The 24,600-nt window shown below is 42.0% G+C and overlaps 2 protein-coding genes across 4 annotated transcripts in view; one reads left to right on the top strand and one right to left on the bottom strand.

Moving 5' to 3' along the window:
- LOC119658909 (probable ascorbate-specific transmembrane electron transporter 2) overlaps window positions 1–24,600 on the bottom strand; it is a 210,224-nt gene that overhangs the window by 178,004 nt on the left and 7,620 nt on the right. The window lies entirely within an intron of this gene.
- LOC119658910 lies at window positions 18,832–23,163 on the top strand. Of its 2 annotated transcripts, XM_038066720.1 has the most exons (4): window positions 18,832–19,017; window positions 19,076–19,352; window positions 19,409–19,607; window positions 22,740–23,163. In XM_038066720.1, the coding sequence occupies exons 2-4, from the start codon at window positions 19,080–19,082 to the stop codon at window positions 23,024–23,026; spliced, it is 759 nt and encodes a 252-aa protein (XP_037922648.1). In that variant the 5' UTR covers window positions 18,832–19,017; window positions 19,076–19,079; the 3' UTR covers window positions 23,027–23,163. The 2 variants fall into 2 exon arrangements, with proteins under 2 accessions (XP_037922648.1, XP_037922647.1); XM_038066719.1 differs by having other exon boundaries at window positions 18,832–19,352.

The raw sequence follows: 24,600 nt of genomic DNA, 5'->3' as shown, positions 1-24,600 counted from the left end.
ATCCAGCCGAGGTGAATGCGGATTTCCGAAAAGCCATCAGGAGAGAGTTGTGTGGCAAGTGGCAACAACGATGGGATAACTCCGACAAGGGCAGGTGGACCCATACATTGATCCCGTGCATCGAGAAATGGGTCAACCGAAAGCACGGAGAATTGAATTACCACCTGACACAGTTCCTTACGGGACACGGTGGCTATAGGAAGTACTTGCATCGCTTCGAGTTGGACGAGTCTCCCAACTGTCCTGAATGCGGTGCTACACTCGAGGACCCGGAGCACGTTATGTTCCATTGTCCCAGATTTCTGCAGCAGAAAAGGAGGTTGAACAGCATCTTAGGGGCGGACATCGAGCCCTCCAACCTGGTGGAAGAGATGTTGAAGTCGGAGGAAAACTGGATGGCGGTAAATGAGGCAGTAGCCGTGGTGCAGACAAAACTCCTGGAGTTGGATCGAGCTCGGAAGGCGGCGTGACGGAGACGTGACATGGACGAGCTGGTATAGCGAACCAGAGCCTCCCCCGCGAAGTAATACTTCACGGTGGTCCCGCGGGGAGGGGTGGAAGAGTGGGGGTGGTTTTAGTGGGTGTGAATCCCACACACTGCTGCAACCTGGCGCAGCAGCGTCTTTCTAAGATTTCCACCTCCACCCATATAAAAAAAAAAAAAAATAAAAAAAAAAAAGATCCTCATGGTGAATTCTGAGGGTTTCTAATGTCTAAAAACACAACATAGCATAAACCCTTACAACGTTTAAAATCGAAATAGACGACACCATTAGCAATAGCATGACATTTTCTAAAAACAAACCTTAAAAGCCAAAACCCCTTTTTTCCATTCATACAAAATAATTGCTAGCCAAAGTCCACTAGGCTCTCCACTGACTAGGTCACTGACTCTAGGTATGGGAAAACACTTAAACTACTATCCAAGCGGAAACTCCCCGGAAGAACACAACCTAGCCCTACGCCTGCAGCTGACCACCTATTAAAATGTCCAGATTACCACAATGATAAGTTTGTCCCATTCCGTTCGTGACCCCGTACGCCTACAACTGGGAAATCGATGAATTTGAATATGGTGTTGTGTCTGCGAGGATATTGTGCGCCGAAATGTACTACATATAAATCGTTTGTTTATGGTCCTCGCATATCCAACTTTTTACAACTTAACCACGACAGGCTTTTGTATGCATTAAGCTTGACTGCTTCAATCACAATCCGAACAGCTACAATAATCAGTCATAGCACATTGACGAGGACGACTATATCCCTACTGTAGCCTGTTAAATTGCACGTTCATTTTTGGCTTTGTTGCTGAAAGGACACTCTCTGTCTGGCCAATTCGTTATTTGGATTCGAACCCTCTTGCGTGCCTAGTACTCTTGCTGCAGGACCGTGTTCTTGACCTTTATCCAGGTCCTAGGATTTATTGGTTCATACTTAATGCCGACCATCGTACATACATACAATGTACGAAGGCTGCTTTGTGTCCAGAAATAAAGCTACAATATTTTGGTGGGTCGCTCGTAAGCTGTATTTGATTACAATGAATAATTCAAATACAATAACTAAGAAACGTCTAATTAGCTTCTCGGGTTGATTACGATGAGGCTATACCAACCAAAGCGGTCTGATAACTAGGAGTCAGTAACCTTATCCTTTCCACACGAAACTGGGTTCACAGGTACCATACTTGTACATGTGCTACACTTTGCTTAAGTGTTAATATCGTCTACAACTGATAAGTATCGGAACATTTATCGTGCTCACATGAGACCCACTTGTAAGGACGAGTTAAGAAACTGTGCTGAAAACAAAAACTATTGATTCGTCCGAACGGAAGAAACCATTCGTTCCACATTTTATATTTTGCTCTGCGTGTTGTAGGACAACAGTCTAAATTACTACCCGATAAAAAGTAGACTTACTGCTTGGCCTGCTACTCGTAATATCGAATTAATTGAACTGAATATCTTAAATAGTTGGCCTTGTAATATTCTCAGAATAAACTAGAAAATTGGGGATTGGAATCAGAATTGGTACGTGTTTTCCGAATTAAGAACCGCTTCTACCTAGTTGATTGGACTCAAAGTAAGTTCCACAGCTAAGGTTAATTATTCTTTTGTATTCATTTGTAGGATTCAACGATAGTAACAGATGACGTTTTCTGCTTGCTCCCCAATAAAACATATTCTTGTTAAAATAGTACATTTGAAACTTATCATTTCCGCAATACTGATCACCATATAATATCACCAAAAAGAGGGAATTTAACAAGTCCTGGAACGGAGCCTATCTCAACATTGTTTATTTTCCTCCTCACATTTGAAATACCAGCATCCGACGTACTGTTGCTGGCCCTTTCCTACTGATCATAGCTGTGGTGCCGTCTTCGCGCTAGGACCGCTCCATGATCATTGTCATCATGATAATACTATAATATCCCCCAGTCATAGACCTTGGCAAATAGCTCTAGATTTGAAGAATGAGGCAAGCAAAACCGGGCTGAAGGTAAATACCAATCAAATCGATCACTGGTTCCTGTTTCCATTAATGGATAGAATATTGAGGGCGTCAGAAGGACTGCATATGTAGGAAGCACTGTTTCTACCATGGTGACCCAAAACCTGATGTCGACGGATTAACAGCGCCAAATCTGCCTTCGTTATTTTGTCTAAAATCTGGAAATGCAGGTATCCCAAAATTAACATCATAATCAGCCTATTCCACGCCAATGTTCTCTCTGTACTATTTTATGTGAGTAGCACATGCAAAATAACCAACTCCGCCATGCTATTAACATAGTATGCTGGTCCCAAGCCCAGGTAAAGGAGGAGGGTTTGACGCAACGTACTCTGTACTATCCTCAGTAAAACAAAAATAAAATGCTGAGATCAGGGAAAGAGATAAATAGAGTATAGTTGGAGCTACTCCACTGTAATAAATCCTACCTGATCTCTCTTGGTGACAGGTCCCGCGACAGGCCGACCAAGAAAATGCACCCAATGTCTTTAAAACCAAGACGATCGGATTGAGTCACAAACCTCTGAAAAATGCTAGGGCGTCCACCTCAGTCGACGCAGCAAGACCGTCCGCTGTCCTGTCGAGAAATGGACAAGAGTTCTTGACACATGAACGACGTCAGGACGTAAGCAAGTTAGTCAGAACAAAACAAATAGGTATCTGCACGCTAAATGTTGGCAATCTAACTGGAAAGACCGAGGAACTCGCAAGAGCCCTTCGGAAAAGGCGCATTGATATCTGCTCTCTGCAAGGAACCCGATGGTCTAGTGAAAAAAAAAACTATAAACTTCTCCATTTTAGCAGCCCACACACTCAATATGGTGTTGGCATTGCCATTTCAGAGAGTTTCCGTGATGCCATTAAACAAGCCGAACGGTTTGATGATCGGCTGATGAAGCCCACCATTTTATCAGCTGATCGCACTATTCACTTCTTCACCGCATACACACCACAGACCGGTCGACCTGACGCCGAGGAAGATGCCTTCTAACAACTTCTCGATGAAAAGACTTGTCAGGTGCCTGCTGACGACTATATCATCATTGCCGGCGACCTTAATGGTCATGTAGGTGAAAAAGCAGACAGTAACAGGTGCCATGGGGGAAAGGGGTTCGGAACACGCAATGAGGGTGGCGAGCGTATAATCGATTTTGCGGACACCCATAACCTTGTACTTATGAATACATGGTTCATCAAACGATTGTCTCATCTTCCTGCATTTTATAATGGGAAAGAAAAACGCAAGTCGAGTATAATCTCATAAGACGCCAACATTTTACCACTGTCACTGATTGCAAAGTCGTTCCCTATGAGACCATCGCACCTCAACATCGGCCGTTCATTGCCGTCTTGCGAATTAAGCCACTGATAAAACAGCGTAAAGAACGCACTAGGCCGCCGCGCATTAAATGGTGCCGATTTCGTGAGAAGAAAGAAAAAACGATCTCACTTACATGATTCCGACCATTACGAATGTGGAAAAAGCGTGGAACCAAATAAAAGACACGATCCACAAAGCAGCCTCTGCAACCCTCGAGGTCACCAAGCCGGGTAAGCGGTACATCAACCGAGATACTTGGCTTTGAAATGATGATGTTGAATTGAAAGTCCGTGAAAAGAAACGCCTCTACCACAAATTTCTCGACGTTAAAACGCTTGCTAATTGGCAAATTTATAAGAATACCAACCGGGAAGCAAAGAAAGCAGTCCTGTCATTCGAGCAAATCATTACAAAAATCTTTACGATAAACTGGACACTCGGGATGGCGAAAGAGATGTGTATCGACTTGCTAAAAGCCGTAACGTATGTACAGAGGGTATCGAACACTTCTGTTGCGTTAATGACAAGAACGGTATTTTACTTACCAACCGTCTAGCCGCAACGGATAGATGGCGAGAATACTTCGAGTAGATTTCAACTGAAGAATTTGTTGATCCTCCACTTCCACAATCATTGTTAACATTTGGACCAGTTCCACCTGTCAGCGCAACTGGTGCTCAGAGGTGGCGGCGAGGAAGATGGGGCGGCAACCCTATCGACCAAACCAAAACTAAGTGGTCGAGGAGAACCTCCATAGTGGTGGCACCGGGAGACGCTGTAATCACTTTGGTTTGCCGGCCGTGATTCAGTAGGCGAATGCTCCAAAGACCTAATTAGAGCGATCAGACCCGAGTCTGCACGGGGACTCATCTGAAGTGGCAAATTGGTCACGAAACCTTACCAGGGGTATACTGGTACCATGGGAACCGGAAAAGCCCCTGGACTCACATAATTCCGGGGAACTCCTGTTGTATGTGAGGACAGCTCGGTTATTTGCGGTTGGCCCCCCTAGTGGGAGTTTCATGGTGGTTGTGGTTGTGCTCAAGCGAGAAGAGACCTTCCGGCCTCGACGTGGTATTGCGTATCAACACGGGTACCGTACTCCATAGTTCGGTAGAGATTTAGGTAATTCTTGCATCCACCAGTATGAATGCTAAGCCATACACTTGGTATAGACTGGTACCGTTGCGCTTGTCTCAGCGGGGCTCTGATTGTGGTCACAAAATCAATCCGTCTCCCAAGAAGACCGTGGGATTAACTCTTCCAGACAGATGCTCACGTAAAACCCTCAAGGACTTAACTGTCAGCGCAACTGAAGTCGAGCAGGCAATAAAATGAATGAAATCGGGGAAAGCCACAGGACCTGACGATATTGCATCTGCGCTCTGGAAAGCGAAGAGCTTGGACCCAACACTGTGGCTCAGTGAATTCTTTAATCGGGTTATTCAGGAATGAAGAACACCATCTGTCTGACAAGAAGGTACCACAGTTCCAATATGGAAAAAGAAAGGTAATCCAGTAGAATGTTCAAATTACCGTCCGATCCGGTTACTTTTCAATACCATCAAGACTTTTGAACGCATTCTTCACAACCGTATTCGCGAAATCGTTGAAATAACTGGGAATCAAGCCGGATTTGTCAAAAACTGCGGAACTGATGACGCAATACACGCTGCGCGGTTACTAATGGAAAAACACCGTGAGAAGCATCGCCCTCTTTACATTGTATTTCTAGATCTAGAGAAAGCGTTTGACCGTGTGCCACACAAACTCATCTGGTATGCTTCACGACAACACTTAGTGCCAGAAGAATTCGTGCGCTGGGTTCAATTGCTCCACCCCGTTCCGAAAAGTAAAGTTCGAAGTATGGCGGATGTATCAAAATCGCTTTGTGTCTCTGTTGGTGTTCATCAAGGAAGCGCCCTCTCACCACTCCTCTTTGTTCTTGTTATGGGCACCGTCACACGGGATGACCAACGTCCAACGACCTACACACTGCTTTATGCAGATGATGTTTTCCTAGCATCTGATAGCAAAAATGATCTCGAGTAACTTGTCTAAAAATGGAATGATCGCCTCATGCAACACGGTCTCAGATTAAATCTGAATAAAACTGAGTTTTTGACGACCGATCCCCATGAAACAGCCACAATAACTGTCAGCGGCAGTGATCTGCCCAGAACTGATCGATTTAAATACCTCGAGTCAATGCTCTTGTGGTATTCTTTGTGATCGACGTATCAACGAACGTCTCAGATCTCAAAATTTACCGCAATGTCGTCCGTCCTGTCGCCCTCTATGGTTCTGAGTGTTGGCCGACTATAAAAGACAACTGTGTCTTGCGGTAATGGAGACGAAGATGTTGAGTTGGACTAGTGACGTGACACGTGTTAATCACATACGAAATGAGGATATCCGCGATCGTCATGGGATTGCACCGTGGACAAATTGCGAGAGAGGCGTCTTCGATGGTATGGTCACGCAATTCGTGCTAACGAGAATTCACTCGCCAAGATTGGTCTGAACATCGAAGTCAACGGTAAACGACCATAAGGCAGGCCGAAACAACGGTAGCTTGGTAGGATTTAGAAACCTCAAGATTGCACCCAGATCAGGCATTCGATAGAGCCACATGGCGAAACCGATCACGATGAGCCGACCCCGCTTGTGAACGGGACAAAGGCTGAAGAAAAAGAAGAAGCACATGAAAAATAACCACCACCGCTACTTCAAAGCTCCAACCTTTCATCAACTCATATTTACGACATGTCATTAGCGTACTCTGGCCTAAGGCAATAACAAATTGAGAAAATTACCCGGATACGGGCCAGATGCCCATGGACGTTTTAATCAAAGGGAGAAAGTGCTAGTGAATAGGCAACATATTAAGAAAAGGCGGCAATTTCATTGCGAGTTACGCCATGCGGACTTTCTATCCTATAACGTAAGTCGCTCCGGAATAAATGCAGAACTGTTCCATTTGTACGTAGCTCGTATTGTATATATATTTAGCTTGTCAGACTACTCACTTTAATGTGATATTGATATTCAATGTTTTGAGTTCCAGTAAATTTAAACTTAAGAGACAAACTTGTGCTTTTGTAACTTTATCAGTAGCAGTTCGATTTTCACCAAACTTGAGAATATCATGCTTTATATCATAGTCTATATTACTCCAGTTTTTATGGCTCTGGAATGAACTTAAGGGGGGTTTCCAGTCAATTCCCAAAAAAATACAATCATATACTGATTTTGACATTATTTGAGCAGATATCGGTATAAAGTGTATTTGAAAGTCTGGACACCGTATAGAAGCGGCTTCATCATTTTGTTCTGATGTTTCAATTTATTAATTTCTAAGGAGGGTCCGTGAAAGAAATAATCACTTTATAGCCCCCGCACTCTTTACAACGAATGTCAAAATTAAGACCAGCTTCAGAAAGTACTAATTGAGATCTTTCATTTAATATCCCACATGAGAGTATTTGATGAAAAAGAAACTTTACACCTCCTTGAACACAATATAGAACGATGTATTAACTCACTACATGTGTAGGCATTAATAGTTTCCACCTTCCCACTTCCGTGTCAACCAGTTCTGAAAAAAGTGGGTGGGGCAGACAGACGAGGAGATTGTCTATCTGTCACACAGGCAATGAACCGATTTAGTAACAACCATAAAATTCACACCCAATAACAGCTAACTACCATATTTCGCCTCACCATCGGACCAAAGCTACTTCCGTACAAAAAAATTGAAACCCGGAAGCTTGATGTTTCAGGTATAAAAGGTTTCGTGTATTTCTGGTGTTAGTATATATAATATATTCTTCGATGCAGAACTGTTCAATTTGTACGTAGCCCGTAATGTGTATGCATTTAGCATGTCAGACTACTCAATTTAGTGTGAAATTGATTTTCAGTCTTTTAAAAAAGTTGGCTGACGAATCGTTCAGGGCAGAGGCAACTCATTAGATGTTGCCTCACTTCTGTGTGTGTGTGAGATAAAACATGGGAAACCCCTGCTGAACCAACAACAACATCTCTACTACTAAACAATATCTCCACCTCCATGTGGTGAAGGCTGGGAGTTCTTTCTTAATAAAACTAAAGATGGAGAAAGAAGGAGGCGAGTCTCCCGCGCATAAAAAAGGGACAAATTGTACCAACTGGTCCTCCACGCTGTCGGTTAGGTAGGGCTGACAACCCTACATTGAAAACCAAAGCTACAGAATCATGAAAGGAGCCTCGGACTGGATTGACAACACAACGACGAGCCCGGAATGGAATAACGATTTGCGCATTTTCTCATGGTATGTGAGTTCCCTATACAAAAAAGGAGCTGCCAAGCAACTAGCCGATACCGTATCCCGATGTAGGGCTCATGTAACAGTATTGCAAGAGATACACTTAACAGGGACTCGTTTTCTGGAGAAGAGCCACTACACGATGTACTATAGTGACCATCCAGTAAAACATGTGCTCAGAGTAGGTTTCCTAGTCAGTCAAAAAATGAAAACTGCTATTATCGCCTTTGAAAACATAAGCGAACGGCTATGCACTCTGCTCTTGCGAGGCAAATTTGAAAATATAAGCCTTATTAATGTTCATGCCTCTACAGAGGAGAATCCAGAGTCGGAGAAGGATACCCTCTACGAAGCAGTAGAACGAACGAACGAACCACTGTAGACTCCGATCACTAGCTCGTTTCCATAGTGCTCCGGGTAAGAATTACAACACCACCTACAATCTCCGCTGACAATAGATGTGAGTGAATACTGAAACCATCCACAACAAAGCCCTCCGTAACACCTATAAGGGGCAAATGGATACCACAATAATCGCAGCTAGCAGAGATCCATCAACAAATGATCTTCACAACCACCTGAAGAACGTTATCATAGATATGACCACAAACATACTTGGATCCAGCCACAAAAAAGTCGGAATGGCTGGTTCGACATGAATGTAAGCTCGCACCGGAATCGATGAGTGCTGCATACCGGGCAACGCTGCATTCACAAAGAACGCGGGCACGCGCGGAGACCTATCATGAACTTCTTCGACTGGAGAAGCGACTTCACAAGCAAAAAAAGAAAGCCTAGCAAAACCAATAAGTCTGTGAACTCGAAAATTACAAGGCGCAACCGCAGCAGGCGCTGACTGGCAATGAGGCATTATCTGTCCCATACATGAAAGTGGGATATCATGCAGCGTAGCAATTATAGAGGTATCAAGTTGCTGAGTATTATCTATAAGATATTCTCCGCTATCCTGCTAGGTCGGATAGCCCCATACACCCAGAAGATCATCGGCCCATATCAAAGAGGCTTCACTCTAGACAATTCAGCACCAGATTAGATTTTCTCTCTGCCGCAAGCGATAGAAAAACTGATGAAAGGCCGCTTATGATAGCATAGCAAGGGTAAAACTGTACACAACCATGAGAGAATTCGGTACCGCAACGAAATTGATAAAACTGACTAGGCTGACCCTGACCAATGTGCGAGGCCAGATAAAAGCAGCAGGATCACTCTCGAGACCATTCAATATCAACAACAGTCTAAAGCAAGGAAATGCCCTGTCATGCGTCCTCTTTAACCTGGTCCTGGGAAAAGTGATCCGCGCTGTTGATGTTAATGCAAGAAGCACTATCCTCTTCAAGTTCACCCAATCACTGGCCAAGAAAGCCAAGCCAAAGAATCAAAAACATCGAATGGCACTGGTCAAACGAGAATAATAATGGGAAGAGAATATAACTTTGACACTGTTGATAATTTCTCCTATCTAGGGTCCAAAATCACAACCAATAACAGATACGACGATGAAATCTACGCAAGGTCATTGACTGCCAACAGAGCCTATTTCAGCTTACAAAGACTGTTCCGTTCGAAATGTCTCACCATATGGTCAAAATTCTTACTGTACACGATAATGATCTTTCAGGCCTTATGTACTCCTCGAAGAGATGGGTTCTTAGCAAAGAAAAATTGGGAACTCTTGACCGCGTCCGAGAGAAGCATCCTTCGAAGAATTTTTAGCCGGCTACAAGAGGATGGACGATTCCGTAGTCTACACAATGACGAAATCTATGAGCGATACCATCACCGTCTGATTGTGGATAAACTCCGGCTCAATAGGTTGCGGTGGGTGAGTCATTTAATCCGTATGTTTGAGAATGATCCAGCCCGAAAAGTCTATAAGGACAATATCTATGGTAGAAAAAGGAGACGAGGCAGACCCTGTCTCAGATGAAGCATTGGCCTAAGGCAGGACGCCAGACAGCTTTTAAGGATATCCAATTGGTGGACCTCGGGACAAAACCGGAATGCCTGCAGTTCTTTACTTAGGCAGGCCTAGATCGAAACCGGTTGTTGCGACGGTCATGATGAATGTTAATTTTGAAAATTCGGGGAAGGATACGGGAATTTGGTATTATGCAAATTGTGAAAATGATATTCAGTAAAAAAGTAACGGGCCGGAAAAAAATTAAGTGAAATTGCCAAAAGAAGCCAATAGAAAGGAGAAAGATTAATCGTCTACCATGAGCCTAACGAACACTCCAGGTAATTTCACAATTACGCAATGTTTCCATCTATCATTTATTACCTGGCTGGCACCTCAATTAACATTTTCTTTGACTTTATTACTTCATCCATAATTTCTAATTACCTTAAACATCTCCTTGGCACTCCAAGACCAACCGTTAAACGTTTTCCTTGTTAAGAAATCGTCAAAGTGTACAAGTTAATTTGGAAAAGTCTTTTGGTTCAAAACGACGGCATCCAACCACAATAAACATAGAAGGAAAACTTCAAAACGTAATTATATATGTTAGATGGGCTTGGAGCGTTGTTCTAGCGCCCAGGCTTCCAGGTAATCACTGTTTTCCAATGCTGAAAGAAGAAAGCATAAAATTTCAATCTTCATAAAAACGTCATTACCTGACTACCTTCCTATTCAAGGATTCGTATACTTTCTTCTACTTCAGACTTTTATCTTCCAATATGTGTAAAATTCAGATTCATCCCCCCTTAAAATTAAGTAGTTGGACTAAAGAGTTGGTATTCCCCGTTAGATGTATACCAAAGGCACACTCCAATTTGAACGCTTGTCATGGACTCTTGATGATTTCAACGAAAATGAACAAAACTGCATAAGCATCTAACTTTGCAGCACATTCACCATAATCACTCAGCTACTAACTGCATGCAAAAGTATAAGAATCTACAGATAAATAGAAGTCCTTCACATTTTGAATTTAATATCCCACTCTCTGGAAAATGTTTTTCATCTCGAATATGATGGATCTAGTCCCTTTGCATTTTTCAATTGCTTTATCACTTCCAAGGAACTCTATGCGTTTAGGGTTTGAATATTAAGCATCCTTGAGGGAAACGGAAGTAGTGCAAAAGCTTGATATACGAGTATGTTTCTTTGACAACTTTGCAGTTACACCCTATTGATTCGTAAACGAACCTCAACTGATTCTTGAGCTCCTAGTGAAAGCTCACTCACCTTCTTGTGCGGTAAACCTTTCCAATAAAAACCAGGATAAAGAAGACTTTCTGTGAAATTGGAGCGAAATAAATGAGAACATGGTGAAAATGTATCTTATACTGTGTACTACAATATATATATGTGGATGTGTATTTGTACAGTACTTACATCCAACCCTAGTTGATATACAGTTTCCGAATGACTGTGGAGTTACTAACGACCGATGTAGCTTTTGTACAATCTTGCTACCCACTTTAGTACTTAATCTTATACGGTGCTAGTAATCCTCAAGTTAATGCTTACATTTCTCTTAGGATTAATTTTCTGCGTAAACCATTTTTATTTGCCATTAAATCGATGGTAATCCTTTACGTCTACGATATAAATGTTGTAAGGGAGCATTATACATTATTTCGAAGAAACAAATTTCATCCAGACAATGAAGAAATGAGAAGGAAGGCACCTGAACAGTTGCAGATATTTAGCCCCTTTCACTTCAACAATTACGGTAATACAAGCCAGGAAAAGTTCAGGAGTAAAGTTGCCACCCCAGAAAGAGAACTCATTGGCCCTTATGTAGTGAAGCCCAACTGGCCCTGGAATATTCTCAACCAATCACCCTTTCTTCTGGTAGTAATAATACCAATGAAACCCCGTGATTTTTTCTTCTACCAAGTGGATCATTTTTGAGAACGCTACCTCCGGGGATCAAATTTCAAAGTACACATAACCTTACCAAATTTCATGTAAATTTATCAATCAATTTTCAAATAAATTTCATGTGACAGATGGACGGAAAACAGACAGAAACAACCAGGAGGAGACATAAAATGAAACTGAGGAGGAACTCAAGCGATACCTGGAAAAATGAGGAAGGGGAAAAAGTGGAACAGAGCAAATCAACTCATAAACAACACAGCCTTGATCCAGAATAATCACTCTTTATGCAGCTTGAGGCGAGCCTAGTGGAAGTGTCTGATTTTACCAAGTATCCCAAGCCATTAGGATCTTTCATAATAAGACTTAACAAGTCGGGAAACCGAAAGCTGGACGCTTCAGGCACGAAAGGTTTTGTGTATTTCTTAGTACGTAGCACGCAATATATGCATATATTGTGTGAGAGTATCCACTTTTCGGTGATATTGACATTCAAAGTCTTGAATTTGCAAAGAAGCAACAAGCAATTTGACCTATTATAACTTTGTTAGTAATAGTGCGATTTCCATCAAACTTGGTAGGATCATGCTCTATATTATAGCCTACATTACTGCAACATTTCGTGATGCTAGGATAAACCTAAGGGGGGTTTTGCAGTCATTTACTAAAAATTACAGTAATATACTATTATTCACATCATTTGAAAAGGTATCGGTATGGAAGGTATTTCGGAGCTTAGGCACCATATAGTGGCAGTCTCCTGAATTTTTTCAGATTTTTCAGTTTGGTAATTTCTGAGAATGGCCCCCTTAAAGAAATGATCGTTTTCAAACCCCCAGCACTCCCCACCTTTCCAATAAATGTCAAAACTAATACCGGCTTCGAAGAGTACTAACCGAGAACTTTAATTTGATACCCCACATCACTACTTTGATGAAAAAAAAATGTATACCCCCCTTTTGCATGTATGGGGATGCCCCCTTAAATTCGATGTAAGAGGATGTAACTCACTGGATGCGTGAGCGTTCACAGTTTCCACCTTTCTACTAAATTTGGTGTCAATCGCTATGACCGTTTCCGAGAAAAATGCGTGTGACGGACAGACAGACAGACAGACGGACAGACAGACAGTAAACCGATTTTAATAAGGTTTTGTGTTTACACTCGATATAACACAGATTTGGTACTGTGCCTGTGCCATCTACAGTCAGCACGTGACCGATATTGCAAGTATTATCTACTGCTCACAGCAACCAGCAGGGGGCAGAGTATGCCACAGAACCAAAAGAGAGGAGACTTCGGACGGGCAACCTAGAGAGTTCACAACAAACCGAAACACCAACTCATAACGCGCCACCATCCACTCTAAGCCTCTAATGGCGGCTTGACTGTTAACCAAAATAGTTGCATTTCGCTCACAACCACCACCGACAAGCCTCCCGCATCCCCAATAGCCGACTAAGTTGTGGGTACTTTTTGTTTCTTCGTGACGTCCAGCATTTGTGTAGTATAGTTCGTTGGGGATACACTTCGACCCTTCGGTAGCGGATCCACGATATTGCTACAAGGTCCTATAAGATGTAATGTATTCACTATGAAGATCCAGCGGGAGAAGGATCAAAAGTAGGTCGAAGTTGGACCCATATAATTCTAGGTGTGTAAACACCCGCGGTTCTTTAGAACATATTGAACATTTTCCTATTGTATTACCTGCTTAACGCACACCGCTTCACAAAATAACCATTGGTGAGCTTCAAACCATCCATACAAACCTATTCGGGTGGAGGCTCCATTTTTTCAGAAAGGTTGAAGTGGAGAAAGCTATGCCGCCTTACTTAAAGCACAATTCCACATTGAGTCTCCAATTACTATTAATTACTAACATTCAAGATCATATTATATTTACACTAGAGGAAAATGGCAATCTTCGTTCGTATAGCCGCGGAAAATGCAATTCAAATATTTTTGTTTTAGTGATAACTGGCATCAATTAAGCTTTGATTAGATTTATACTAAGACAATATCCGCCACCACCCTTACTACGCCTGTGTCAATTTCCTTTGAATGTCATCCATAACTATCAACCAAGGACCGAAAAGATGACACCGCTTTGGGAGGACGAGTTTTTATTTTCTCTGGTCAGAATTTTATTTGGAAAGTCGTTGTTATTCTCGATATTTCGAAACGGCTAATCTGTAAAAGATTTCTGGCGGTTGTTAAATTTCCGAGACGGTTCTCAGATAGACAGTATGAGTTCTATGAAGGCAGATTCGTTTCTAACGGCAAAAAATTGTGGTCAGCTTGGCCAAAAATACAATTAATGAAAAGCGTAATACCAGCATGTAACCCCGCCATTTAGCATGTTGGTCTCAAACCCAGAAGAAGGAAGAGGCTTTGAGACAGCGCACTTTGTACTATCCTCAGTAAAACAAAACAACAAAGTATAGTTGGAGTTATTCAACGATGCTAAATCCTACCTCATCTCTCTTGGGAACAGGCTCCACAACAGGCCGACCAAGAAAATGCATCCAATGTCGTTAGAAACAACATAATCGGATCGAGGAACAAGCCTCTGAAAAATGCTAGGACGTCCACCTCAGTCAACGCAACAGGACGGACTCCGATCCTGTCGAGAAATGGACAAGGGTTCTTGACGCATGGACGGCGTCAGGACGTAAGAAAATTTGCCCATCACTGGAAACTCACAAGAGCCCTTCGGAAAGGCGCATTGATATCTGCGCTCTGCAAGAAACCGGATGGTGTGGTGGCAAAAGCTGCGACATAGAACGCAAACGCGTTAAAAATGTTTATAAACTTCTTTATTTTGGTAGCTCACACACTCAATACGATGTTGGCATTACCACCTCAGAAGGTTTTCGTGATACCATTAAAGAAGACGAAGGATTTGATAACCGGCTGGTGAAGCTTACCATTATATCAGCTGATCGTACTATTCACTTCTTCACCGCATATGCTCCACAGACAATTGACCTGATGCCGCCAAGGATGGCTTCTGGCAACCTCTCGATACATGGTTGAGAAGGCAGACGGTAACGGATGCAATGAGGGAAAAGGGTTTGGGGGGCGCAATGAGGGTAGCGAGCGTATAGTCGATTTTGCGGACACCCACGACCATACAAATACAAATTTATAAACACATGGTTCATCAAACGATTGTCTATCCTTCCTATATTTTATAGCGAGAAAAGTAAATCGTAAATCGACTGTATACTCTCTCTATAAAAAAATCAGAACAATCAGTTTTTCATCGACTCTGGCGCTCTGGCCTTCGAACAATGCAGGCTCCATCCATTCTCACAGAAGTCAAAGAAGAATTCAAGAGCTCACATCACGGGCGACTACTATTTAAAGACCACCGCAAGACTGAGTTCCGAATCAGCGCCAGGAAATCCTCGATAAAAAAACAGGTAATATATCCAGGATACTCTGTCTCTGCCGACGGCTTCAAACTCCCGCCACACAAAGCCTTCCTCGTCCACAAAACCCACAGGAGATTTACCATTATATGGGAAACTTAAATAATTACCCGCGAAGCATTTCAAACGCGCAGAACGTCCCGACGCCGATTCAACAACTGCTCAAAGCTTTTCCGAATAACATCGCTGAAGCAGATTTTCCGGTTCTTCGAGGCGAAATCAATATCTTCGAGGCTGCCGTCACCACCTTTCTCAGAACTAACATTCCAGTGACTTGATGCACCGACGCTTGCAGTATATCTTGGACGCAGTTTGAAAAAATCGTGCGGAAACCACCAGCATTCGTCTCCATGAAACCCTTTTTACCGAAAAACCTAGAGTACCTACCATCGCGAACTTATGCCCAACTACACCGCAATAAAAACTCTCAGAAAATCCTCACAAGGAGATCATTCACGATATACACAGATAACAAGCCCATAATTTTGCAGCATCCCGGCAAAATGTTGACTCTTGCTAAAGAGAAGGGCGAAATTATCACTGACGCATTCTCCCGCGTTCCATCATTTCAGTACCTGATTCAGCTCGTACTAGTTCAGATCGGCGTGTCCCACAGTTTATACGATTGAGAAAGTGATCCAAGTGTTCAGACTTCCGGCAAAACGCAGTCATCATTTCCAACGTTCGAGACTTCATGAAAGGAAAAAATCATTACGCATGTTCGACCTTCTACGGTAAATGCGTGAGTAAAATTCCGCACTAGAGGTATGGAATTAGTGCCGTGTATGTCTATGCGATCAGTTACTTCTCTGTGGTTTTACGTGAGGACCTATCTCGTGGTAAGTCCCACAGTTTTCTTAAGACATGGATTGATTTTGTAACCACAATCAGAGCCCAGCTAAGACAAGCACAACGGTACCAGTCTATAGATGACATACCTAAATCTACCTACGTAAACTATGGAGTACGGCACCCGTGTTGAAATGCAACACCACGTGTTGCTACCACTATAGAGGTTTTGAATTGGCCGGCAAGGTTGCTGCCTCGCCTTCCTCACCGCCACCTCTAAGTACCTGTCTGTGCGGCCACATGGTTACGAACGTGTGTCGATGCACACGTGTTTATGGCTTGCCACCCTCAACAACGGCGCAACAACCGGTATCCGGTCTAGGCCTGCCCTAATAAGGAACTCTAGACATCCCGGTTTTGCACCGAGTTCCACCAATTCGATATCCCTAAAAGCTCTCTGGCGTCCTGACCTACGCTATCGCTCCATCTTAGGCAGGGTCTGCCTCGTCTTCTTTTTCTACCATAGATATTGCCCTTATAGACTTTCCGGGCTGGATCATTCTCATTCATACGGATTAAGTGACCCGCCCACCGTAACCTATTGAGCTGAATTTTATCCACAACCGGATGGACGGTCATGGTATGGCTCATAGATTTCGCCGTTATGTAGGCTACGGAATCGTCCATGCTCATGGGGGAGGCCAAAAATTTTTCGGAGGATTCTTCTCTCCAACGCGGCCAAGAGTTCACAATTTTTCTTGCTAAGAACCCAAGTCTCTGAGGAATACATGAGGACTGGCAAGATCATTGTCTTGTACAGTAAGAGCTTTGACCCTATCGTGAGACGTTTCGAGCGGAACAGTTTTGGAAGCTGAAATAAGCTCTGTTGGCTGACAACAACCGTGCGCGGATTTCATCATTGTAGCTGTTATCGGTTGTGATTTTCGACCCTAGATAGGAGGAATTATCAACGGTCTCAAAGTTGTATTCTCCTATCTTTATTCTTTCCGTTTGACCAGTGCGGTTCGACGTTGTTGATTGGTTGGCTTTCGGTGCTGACGTTGCCACCATATACTCTGTCTTGCCTTCATTGATGTGCAGCCCAAGATCTCGCCCCAATGGCCGCCTGCTCGATCTGGATGAAGGCAGTTTGTGCATCTCGGGTGGTTCTCCCCATGATGTCGATATCGTCAACATCTTTCTCCAGGACCAGGTTAAAGAGGACGCATGATAGAGCACCCCCTTGTCATAGACCGTTGTTGATGTCGAATGATCGTGAGAGTGATCGTGCTGCTTTTATCTGGCCTCGCACATTAGTCAGGGTCAGCCTAGTCAGTCTTATAAGTTTCGTCGGGATACCGAATTCTCTCACGGCCGTGTACAGTTTTACCCTTGCTATGCTATCATAGGCGGCTTCAAAGCCGATGAATAGATGGTGCAGCTGTTGTCCATATTCCAAAAGTTTTTCCATCGCTTGCCGCAGAGAGAAAATCTGATCTCTTACTGATTTGCATGGAGTGAAGCCTCTTTGGTATGGGCCAATGATGTTCTGGGCGTATGGGGCTATCCGGCCTAGCAAGATAGCGGAGAATATCTTATAGATGGTACGATTTGCTCATCCTGCATTTAGTCTTCTCGACGACATGTCAATGGATTGACGACTAAATTGTTCCATACACGAATGCAGAATATTCATATGACAAATCTGCTTAGACACAGCCCAGTACAGGACGGAATTCTTAAACGGCGCCTATACGCTTGCCACTTGCCACAAGCTCCAAACCATCAATAAATATTTACATTGATTTTGCCTATCAATATTGGCTTCGTGTGCAAGTGCAACCAAATTGTCAAACTAGTTGTTGGTTAGCGCGAGATTGAACAAATAAGTAAGCAAATTATAGTTTCTTAACCCCGCCCATTAAAAATATTTTTGATGCATGATTTTCCTGCTGAGAAACTTCAAGCTTCCAGAATCTTCCGACGTGATTTGCAATTGCAATGTACGATGAACATTCCACGTCAGCGAAGTTCGTTTCAAGTCGGCAAGGTTCGTTCACACAAAGCATTTCACACCGCCCCTTCATCTCGCACACACACGTACACACCCTTTGATTCATGTCAAAAACTGATACTCCATCGCGTCGGTGGCAAACGCTGGCAAACGTACAGATCCCAGGCCAAAAACCCTGTCAACACGTTTGCGTTACGACTGGCACCAGATCGCCAACAAGCGCTAGCAAACAAGCGAAACATCCTGTCCACACGCTTGCGCTTAAGACTTTTTGTTAAGACTTGCCAAATATGTGGACGGCGCTTTATAAAGAATATCTTTCTCCGTGCTGGAAGATGTCCCAGTACAAACATTGAATAGCTATTCCATTGGGCTCGAAGAAACATGGAAAAGAGCTTTATTTCCCTTCACTAGGAAATTTTTATAGATCTGATGCCCTTCCGTTTTGATTCAAAATTATTTTCACCAGACCAATTGCATTGTAATAGGTTCTATACGATGACGCCGAATCCATGATCGTGTTATTCCACATACATCAATTACGACCTACGCATTTCATAATTTCACTGAGCACACAAAAATTTTAAGTTACCTTTGCAGTTTTTACTCTTACTGTCAATCTAGATTGGGAATTCTACATTTTTCGAACATGAGGAATTTTCATTATTAGAGAAAATTTTAATCTAAAATTCGTTGTTTTGAGAAAATTGCGAATTGTAAATCATAGAAAATTGAAGGAGGAGCATAATTGAAAACGACTGCGATGTCAACATTCCGGAGTATTTATTCCCCAATCAAATCATCGAAAAGTATACTGAATCGACTGGATTCGTGCAGGTCAATGCTGCGGTCACCTGTCACTGGTAGTCCTTCTCTGAATGCAATAAGACATTTCACCGGCCTGCAACGAAATCAGCATAGAGTCCTACCTCCTACCTCCTATTCGAATCGTACTCTCGTGGCTGGAATATCCAGAAGAGACGTTTCTCTCCCGAAACTGGTCTACTTGCAATATCCTTACAAATATTTAAAGGCCAAATTTGATTTACTGCGACTGAAATACCTTTGGGACCCTTCGTTTAAAGAAGATGAATTTAAGGTCGGAACAACACAGGTAATCGGAAACATTTTTCAGAGGTGCGGATCGTAAAGCATTAAATTCTTTCTTAGGCAGCAGTCCTGTTGACGAAACTGATACGTGATCAAAATCTCACAGAGATCAATAACTTAACAACAACGTCGGGGTTCAAACAAATTGCCAGAGATATGATCCTATCTCGTCAAGACCCCCGAATGAAGTTGTTGAAATTTCGATTTTCCGATATAAAAAAAGCAATACCAGTGCGTATTTATTTTGTGGAACGACATGGTTAGTACATTTAAATCCAGTATTTATCGCTGATAAACTGCAATCTGTAATGTCAGGAAGCGCCAGCAGATTCAATGAAAGCCTTGAACTAGCAGTTTTTTGGGGAAAAACTTCCGGCGACTTGAGAAAAAGTCAGTGGGTCTTGAATTCAGTTGGTTCCTACTCATAAGTCGCAGTAAAGACTGTGCGTGAGCAATACAAGAAAAGAAAATATATTTTTCTTAGTAAATTCCTTTAAGTTGATGCACTTATCACAAAATTTAGCATTGATTTGGTTTGTTTTAGATACCAAATTTCCACACTTTCGCTAGTGTGGTTTGTTATTTCATGGAAATGTGGTGATGATTTCAGATAATTTTGGCTTATTTCAAAGTAAAGATTTGGGCACACTTGCTAACAGATGTTGATAGAGTGAATACTCTCTAGCTCATTGGCTTTTTAGGATAATCAGTACCCGTACTAGAATATATTTTACTATGTATTGGGCCCTTCTGATAATGCGTTCAACATGCTGTCTCCTAACTTCAGGCAAAGCAGCAAAGGCAGATGTGGCGCTTGCTGAAGGCTTCGGGTGGGATCAATCTCGGTGCCATAGTCGGTAGGAACAAATTAATTTAATTTTACCTCGATGCCACACGTGACATTGTGACCGATAATAGCTATCAGCTTCTCAGGAATGCTCCTCATACGAAAAGCATTTCAGATACACTCTCTTTTGACCCTGTGTAGGAAACATTCTCGAAATCGTTGAAGCGGAGATCGATACTCCGCATACTGCTCCAATATGATCCGTAGAGTGTTGGACCATGAAAGCTATCCATAATTTGGTTCTCTCCATCTGGAACCACGAACAGATTCAAAAAGTGATATAGCCTATCCACAAAAAGATGACAAATTGACATGCGACACTACTTTGTCTGTCTTACAAAATCTTCACAAAAATATTAGAGAGAAGAGTTAGACTGTACCCCGAAAAGACTTTTGGTGAATTTGTCGACAGTTAATCAGCTATTTACGGTCAAGCAGGTGCTAGAAAAATACTGCGAATTCAGCATCGACATCCAGGAAATATTCGTTGACTTCAAGCACGCATATGACAACATTAATCGGAATGGGGAATTCCAGGAAAACTGGTAAGCCTTACCAGAATGACAATGTTCCAACCACGCAGACAAAATAGAATCATTGACAAGTACAATTTGGCAAGTCTAAACAGCTTTGTATACTTAGGTGTGCAACTGACGAAAGATGGAAATGAAAAGGACACGCAATGAAACCCCGAATTCAGCTCGTTCCTGCCGATTTTAAATGCAAGCTACATACACACATAACTTCAGAGAAGAGTCCCGAGCAGAATAATAGGAGCTAAATCAGAGGAGGACCAATGGGAAATCAGATGCAACCATGAGTTGTATCAAATATCTAACGACACTGAAATCTTCAAATTAATTATACTTCGAAAGTTACAATGGGCTGGCCATGTTTAACGTATGGGCGACACTCGGATACCTAAAAGGGTATTAGAAGGGAGAGCAGAAGGACGAACTGATACTGGTGCTACAGTGACATGTTTCCTAGCAAAGTAATACGTTTTATTTTGGTATACACAGTCGCGGCTAGATGGATAGTATAGGCCAGGTAGGAGAGATAGAGAGGGCTATGAAATTGCAATAAAGCTATAACTATAGCTATAAAGCCGTCTTATTAGTTCAACGTTCGCCTATTATGGGAGAGTATATTCCGTTGTGTCCGGAAAGCTGAGTAAAGTAGAGCACAAGGCTGTCGTACGGAAAGTCGCGGTCCAAATCTCACTGGTGGCAGTGGAACTCAGCTATGTGAATGATGATAATCTCGGGCGAGCACAATGCATTGTCGCCTACAGGGTACTGTAATCTTGTAGTGTACCCTTACGGTCTTGAATGAAGTGCTCTAACACACGTCAAGACCCTGATCCAATATGAATGGTTGCCCCAACGATTATTATCCGAGTTGTCACAATCTCGGCAGATGCCGAATTTTACATATTACTAACACTAAGTGCCAAGCATTTAGACTCAATCGATCCTACCTACTTATATTAAAAAGGTGCGCTGGTGGTAGTGCCCGGTGGTAGGTCAATGGGAGAATCCGTCGAGAACCCCCACAACATCGAGCACGTATGCAGAATGGTGTACTTCTGCATGGTTTGAACCAGACTGTGTGAGAGTGCCAGGACATCAAGAGAAGCCGTGAGGGTTCTACAACATACATTTCTATAATTTGCAAGGCAAGCATTAAGATCAGTTTGAAAAGTAAAAGGGTGATAATCAAACTTCCCGACAAGGTCTTGAACCAGCTGCCAAAAAAAAAGGTCCCGCGCTTCTTTTCGGAGCTTTTTTCTATGTGTTATCACAACATTCATTTTCACATAGCATATTTTTAAATTATCGTTTCACTTTGCACTTTCCAAGATCTCGTTGACATGTCTATATATCCTGCTACTTATACCACAAAGAAATTAAAGAAAAACCCGCTTCGTTGTATCATATAATAAACCGAACCCGAAACTTGATATTTCCACAAACGTGAGCTTAGGCCAACATTTTTTTAAATATTCTCATGGACCCCTGATGATGCTGAGGTAAATCAGGGAAATGTTAGAAAATAAATATTCTTTTAAAAACGAAAAAGTTATTGAAAAAATGAACATTTTTCTAAAAGGGAACGAATCGATAATTACAAGTTTTCCCAAAAAATGGGTTAAAAATCAAAAATAAGGGTAATCAACAATTCCATCCATTTGAAATAATTAGGCGGTTTTCGCTCAGACGTGATGAAGTGAACAAGTGGTTCATCAGTATATGCGAACAAAATAAAAAATTCTAGCGGAAAAGCAAGTGTCTTTTTCAAATAACATCGAAGAAATACATTTAGAGGAACTCCATCCAGTCCCTGACCCACAGAAATATGGTATTTGCGTTAAAAATTACTTCTTTCGTTGTCGCGTGAGGCAGCACCTCACAAGCATGTAGAGCATTTCTTGCTTTACCTGAAACTAATCCCCTTCATATAGTTATTTTACAAATATCCCAATATTTGCATCAAGTCATGTATACTCTCAAAATATTAATTGTTTTCCTTCAAACATTTCAGGACGAAAGCATTGTATCATAGATATGTTCTTTGTCGGCATGAGGAACATCAATGATTTCGACTCGGACGAAAAATCTGAGATTCAAGATTCTATACGAAAATATGATAACAAGCAGACAGACTCGAACCCTGAAACCGGGTCGGATGTAGATCCAACATCTAGTAAACGACGGGTTGTGTTTGCTGAAATCTTTACTAGATTTTATAGAGAATATGGTGTAGCTAATCCAGACGATTGGGCAGTCGCGTTTTACAAAATTGCTACATTTGACGTATTGGCCTTCTAAAATATCTGCACTAAAAGTATTCTGGATATGTTAGTACCCAAACTTGTTTATTTCTACAATTATCTCCACTTCTTATGTAAAAATAAAATGTTGAACATAAAATTAAAAACTAATCATGATTAGTTTTTGAAGGCCAACATTTTCTACTTTCTGACCAAAAGTTATTTAGATATGCTCACAAGTATGCATAGGAGTATCACAGTTTTTTGAAAGCTTTTCGAAGATCATGTTACAAATATATAGACTCCTCAGACTCACACGAGAGGTAAATGGAATAAGACAAAGAAACAATAACTGAATATAATATTTGATGCTATTTATATTCCCTCAACGCATCAATCGCCCATCGAGAAAGGAGTTACCCGAAGTATAGTGTACTGGTATGGCATGTTCGTACCAAGTTCAGGTAATGGTGTAGAGTTTGGGGCAATAAAACCAATGCATCAGAAAAATAAACATTGCTAGGATTATTGAAAGAAATACACAAAAATGGGTGGGACAACTTCACTATGCTAAATCCCAACTAACCTCTTCTGACAAATTCCACAACAGGGTCGACCAGAAAAACCATAATTAATTTCGATAACCAGTAAACCACTTAGATTTAAGGGCATCGTCATAACGTACTTTAATTGGTTAAAAAGCCATGTCATTCACAGAAACTGCCTATTTAACACTGATGAGCTCACCGGTAAGATGTTCGACAGTCCTCTACAGGATTGCACCAGAACTTGCGCTCTGAAAAAAACAAGAAATAATTGCGACATGCAACGTAAATGCCCCAAGGACGGCTATTAACTGTTATACCTTGGAAATCTACAGAGTCAACATATCGTTGGCATTGTCATTTCTGAGAGTTTCTGTGACGTCTTTAAAGAAGACATCGAGCACTTCTAAGTGGGGTAAGTGGGACAAAACTCGTCTATATTCTCATAAAACATCATCTTCTCACCACTGGTGACAGCAAAGCTCTCCCCTACGAGATCTTCACACCTCATCATCGGTCGTTAAATACTGTCTTGCCAATCAAACCAGCAATGAAACAAATCGGAAAACCGGAAGCTGGACGCTTGACGTACGAAAGGTTTTGTGTATTTCTTAGTACGTAGCACGTAATATACGCATATATTATGTGAGAATATCCACTTTCGGATGATATTGACATTCATAGTCTTGAATTTGCAAAGAAGCGACAACTTTGACGTATTATAACTTTGTTAGTAATAGTGCGATTTCCACCAAACTTGGTGAGATCATGCTCTATGTTATACCCTATATTGTTCGTGCTACTAGGATGAAGGGGGGTTTTGCAGCCAATTACTAAAAATTATAGTAATATACTATTATTAACTTTGTTTGTACAGATATCAGTATTGAAGGTATTTCGGAGGCACCATATAGTGGCGGCCTCCTGGTTTTTTTCAGATATTTCGATTCGGTATTTTCTGAGAATGGCCCCCTTAAAGGAATGATCCCTTTCAACACCTCGTACTCCCCACTTTTCCAGCAAATGTCAAAACTAAGACTGGATTCGAAAAGTACTAACCTTTAATTTGATATCCCACATGACTATA

The sequence above is a fragment of the Hermetia illucens genome, chromosome 6 (genome assembly GCF_905115235.1).
Source record: "Hermetia illucens chromosome 6, iHerIll2.2.curated.20191125, whole genome shotgun sequence".
NCBI lineage: Eukaryota > Metazoa > Arthropoda > Insecta > Diptera > Stratiomyidae > Hermetia > Hermetia illucens.
This window is presented reverse-complemented; position numbering and strand designations above follow the sequence as displayed.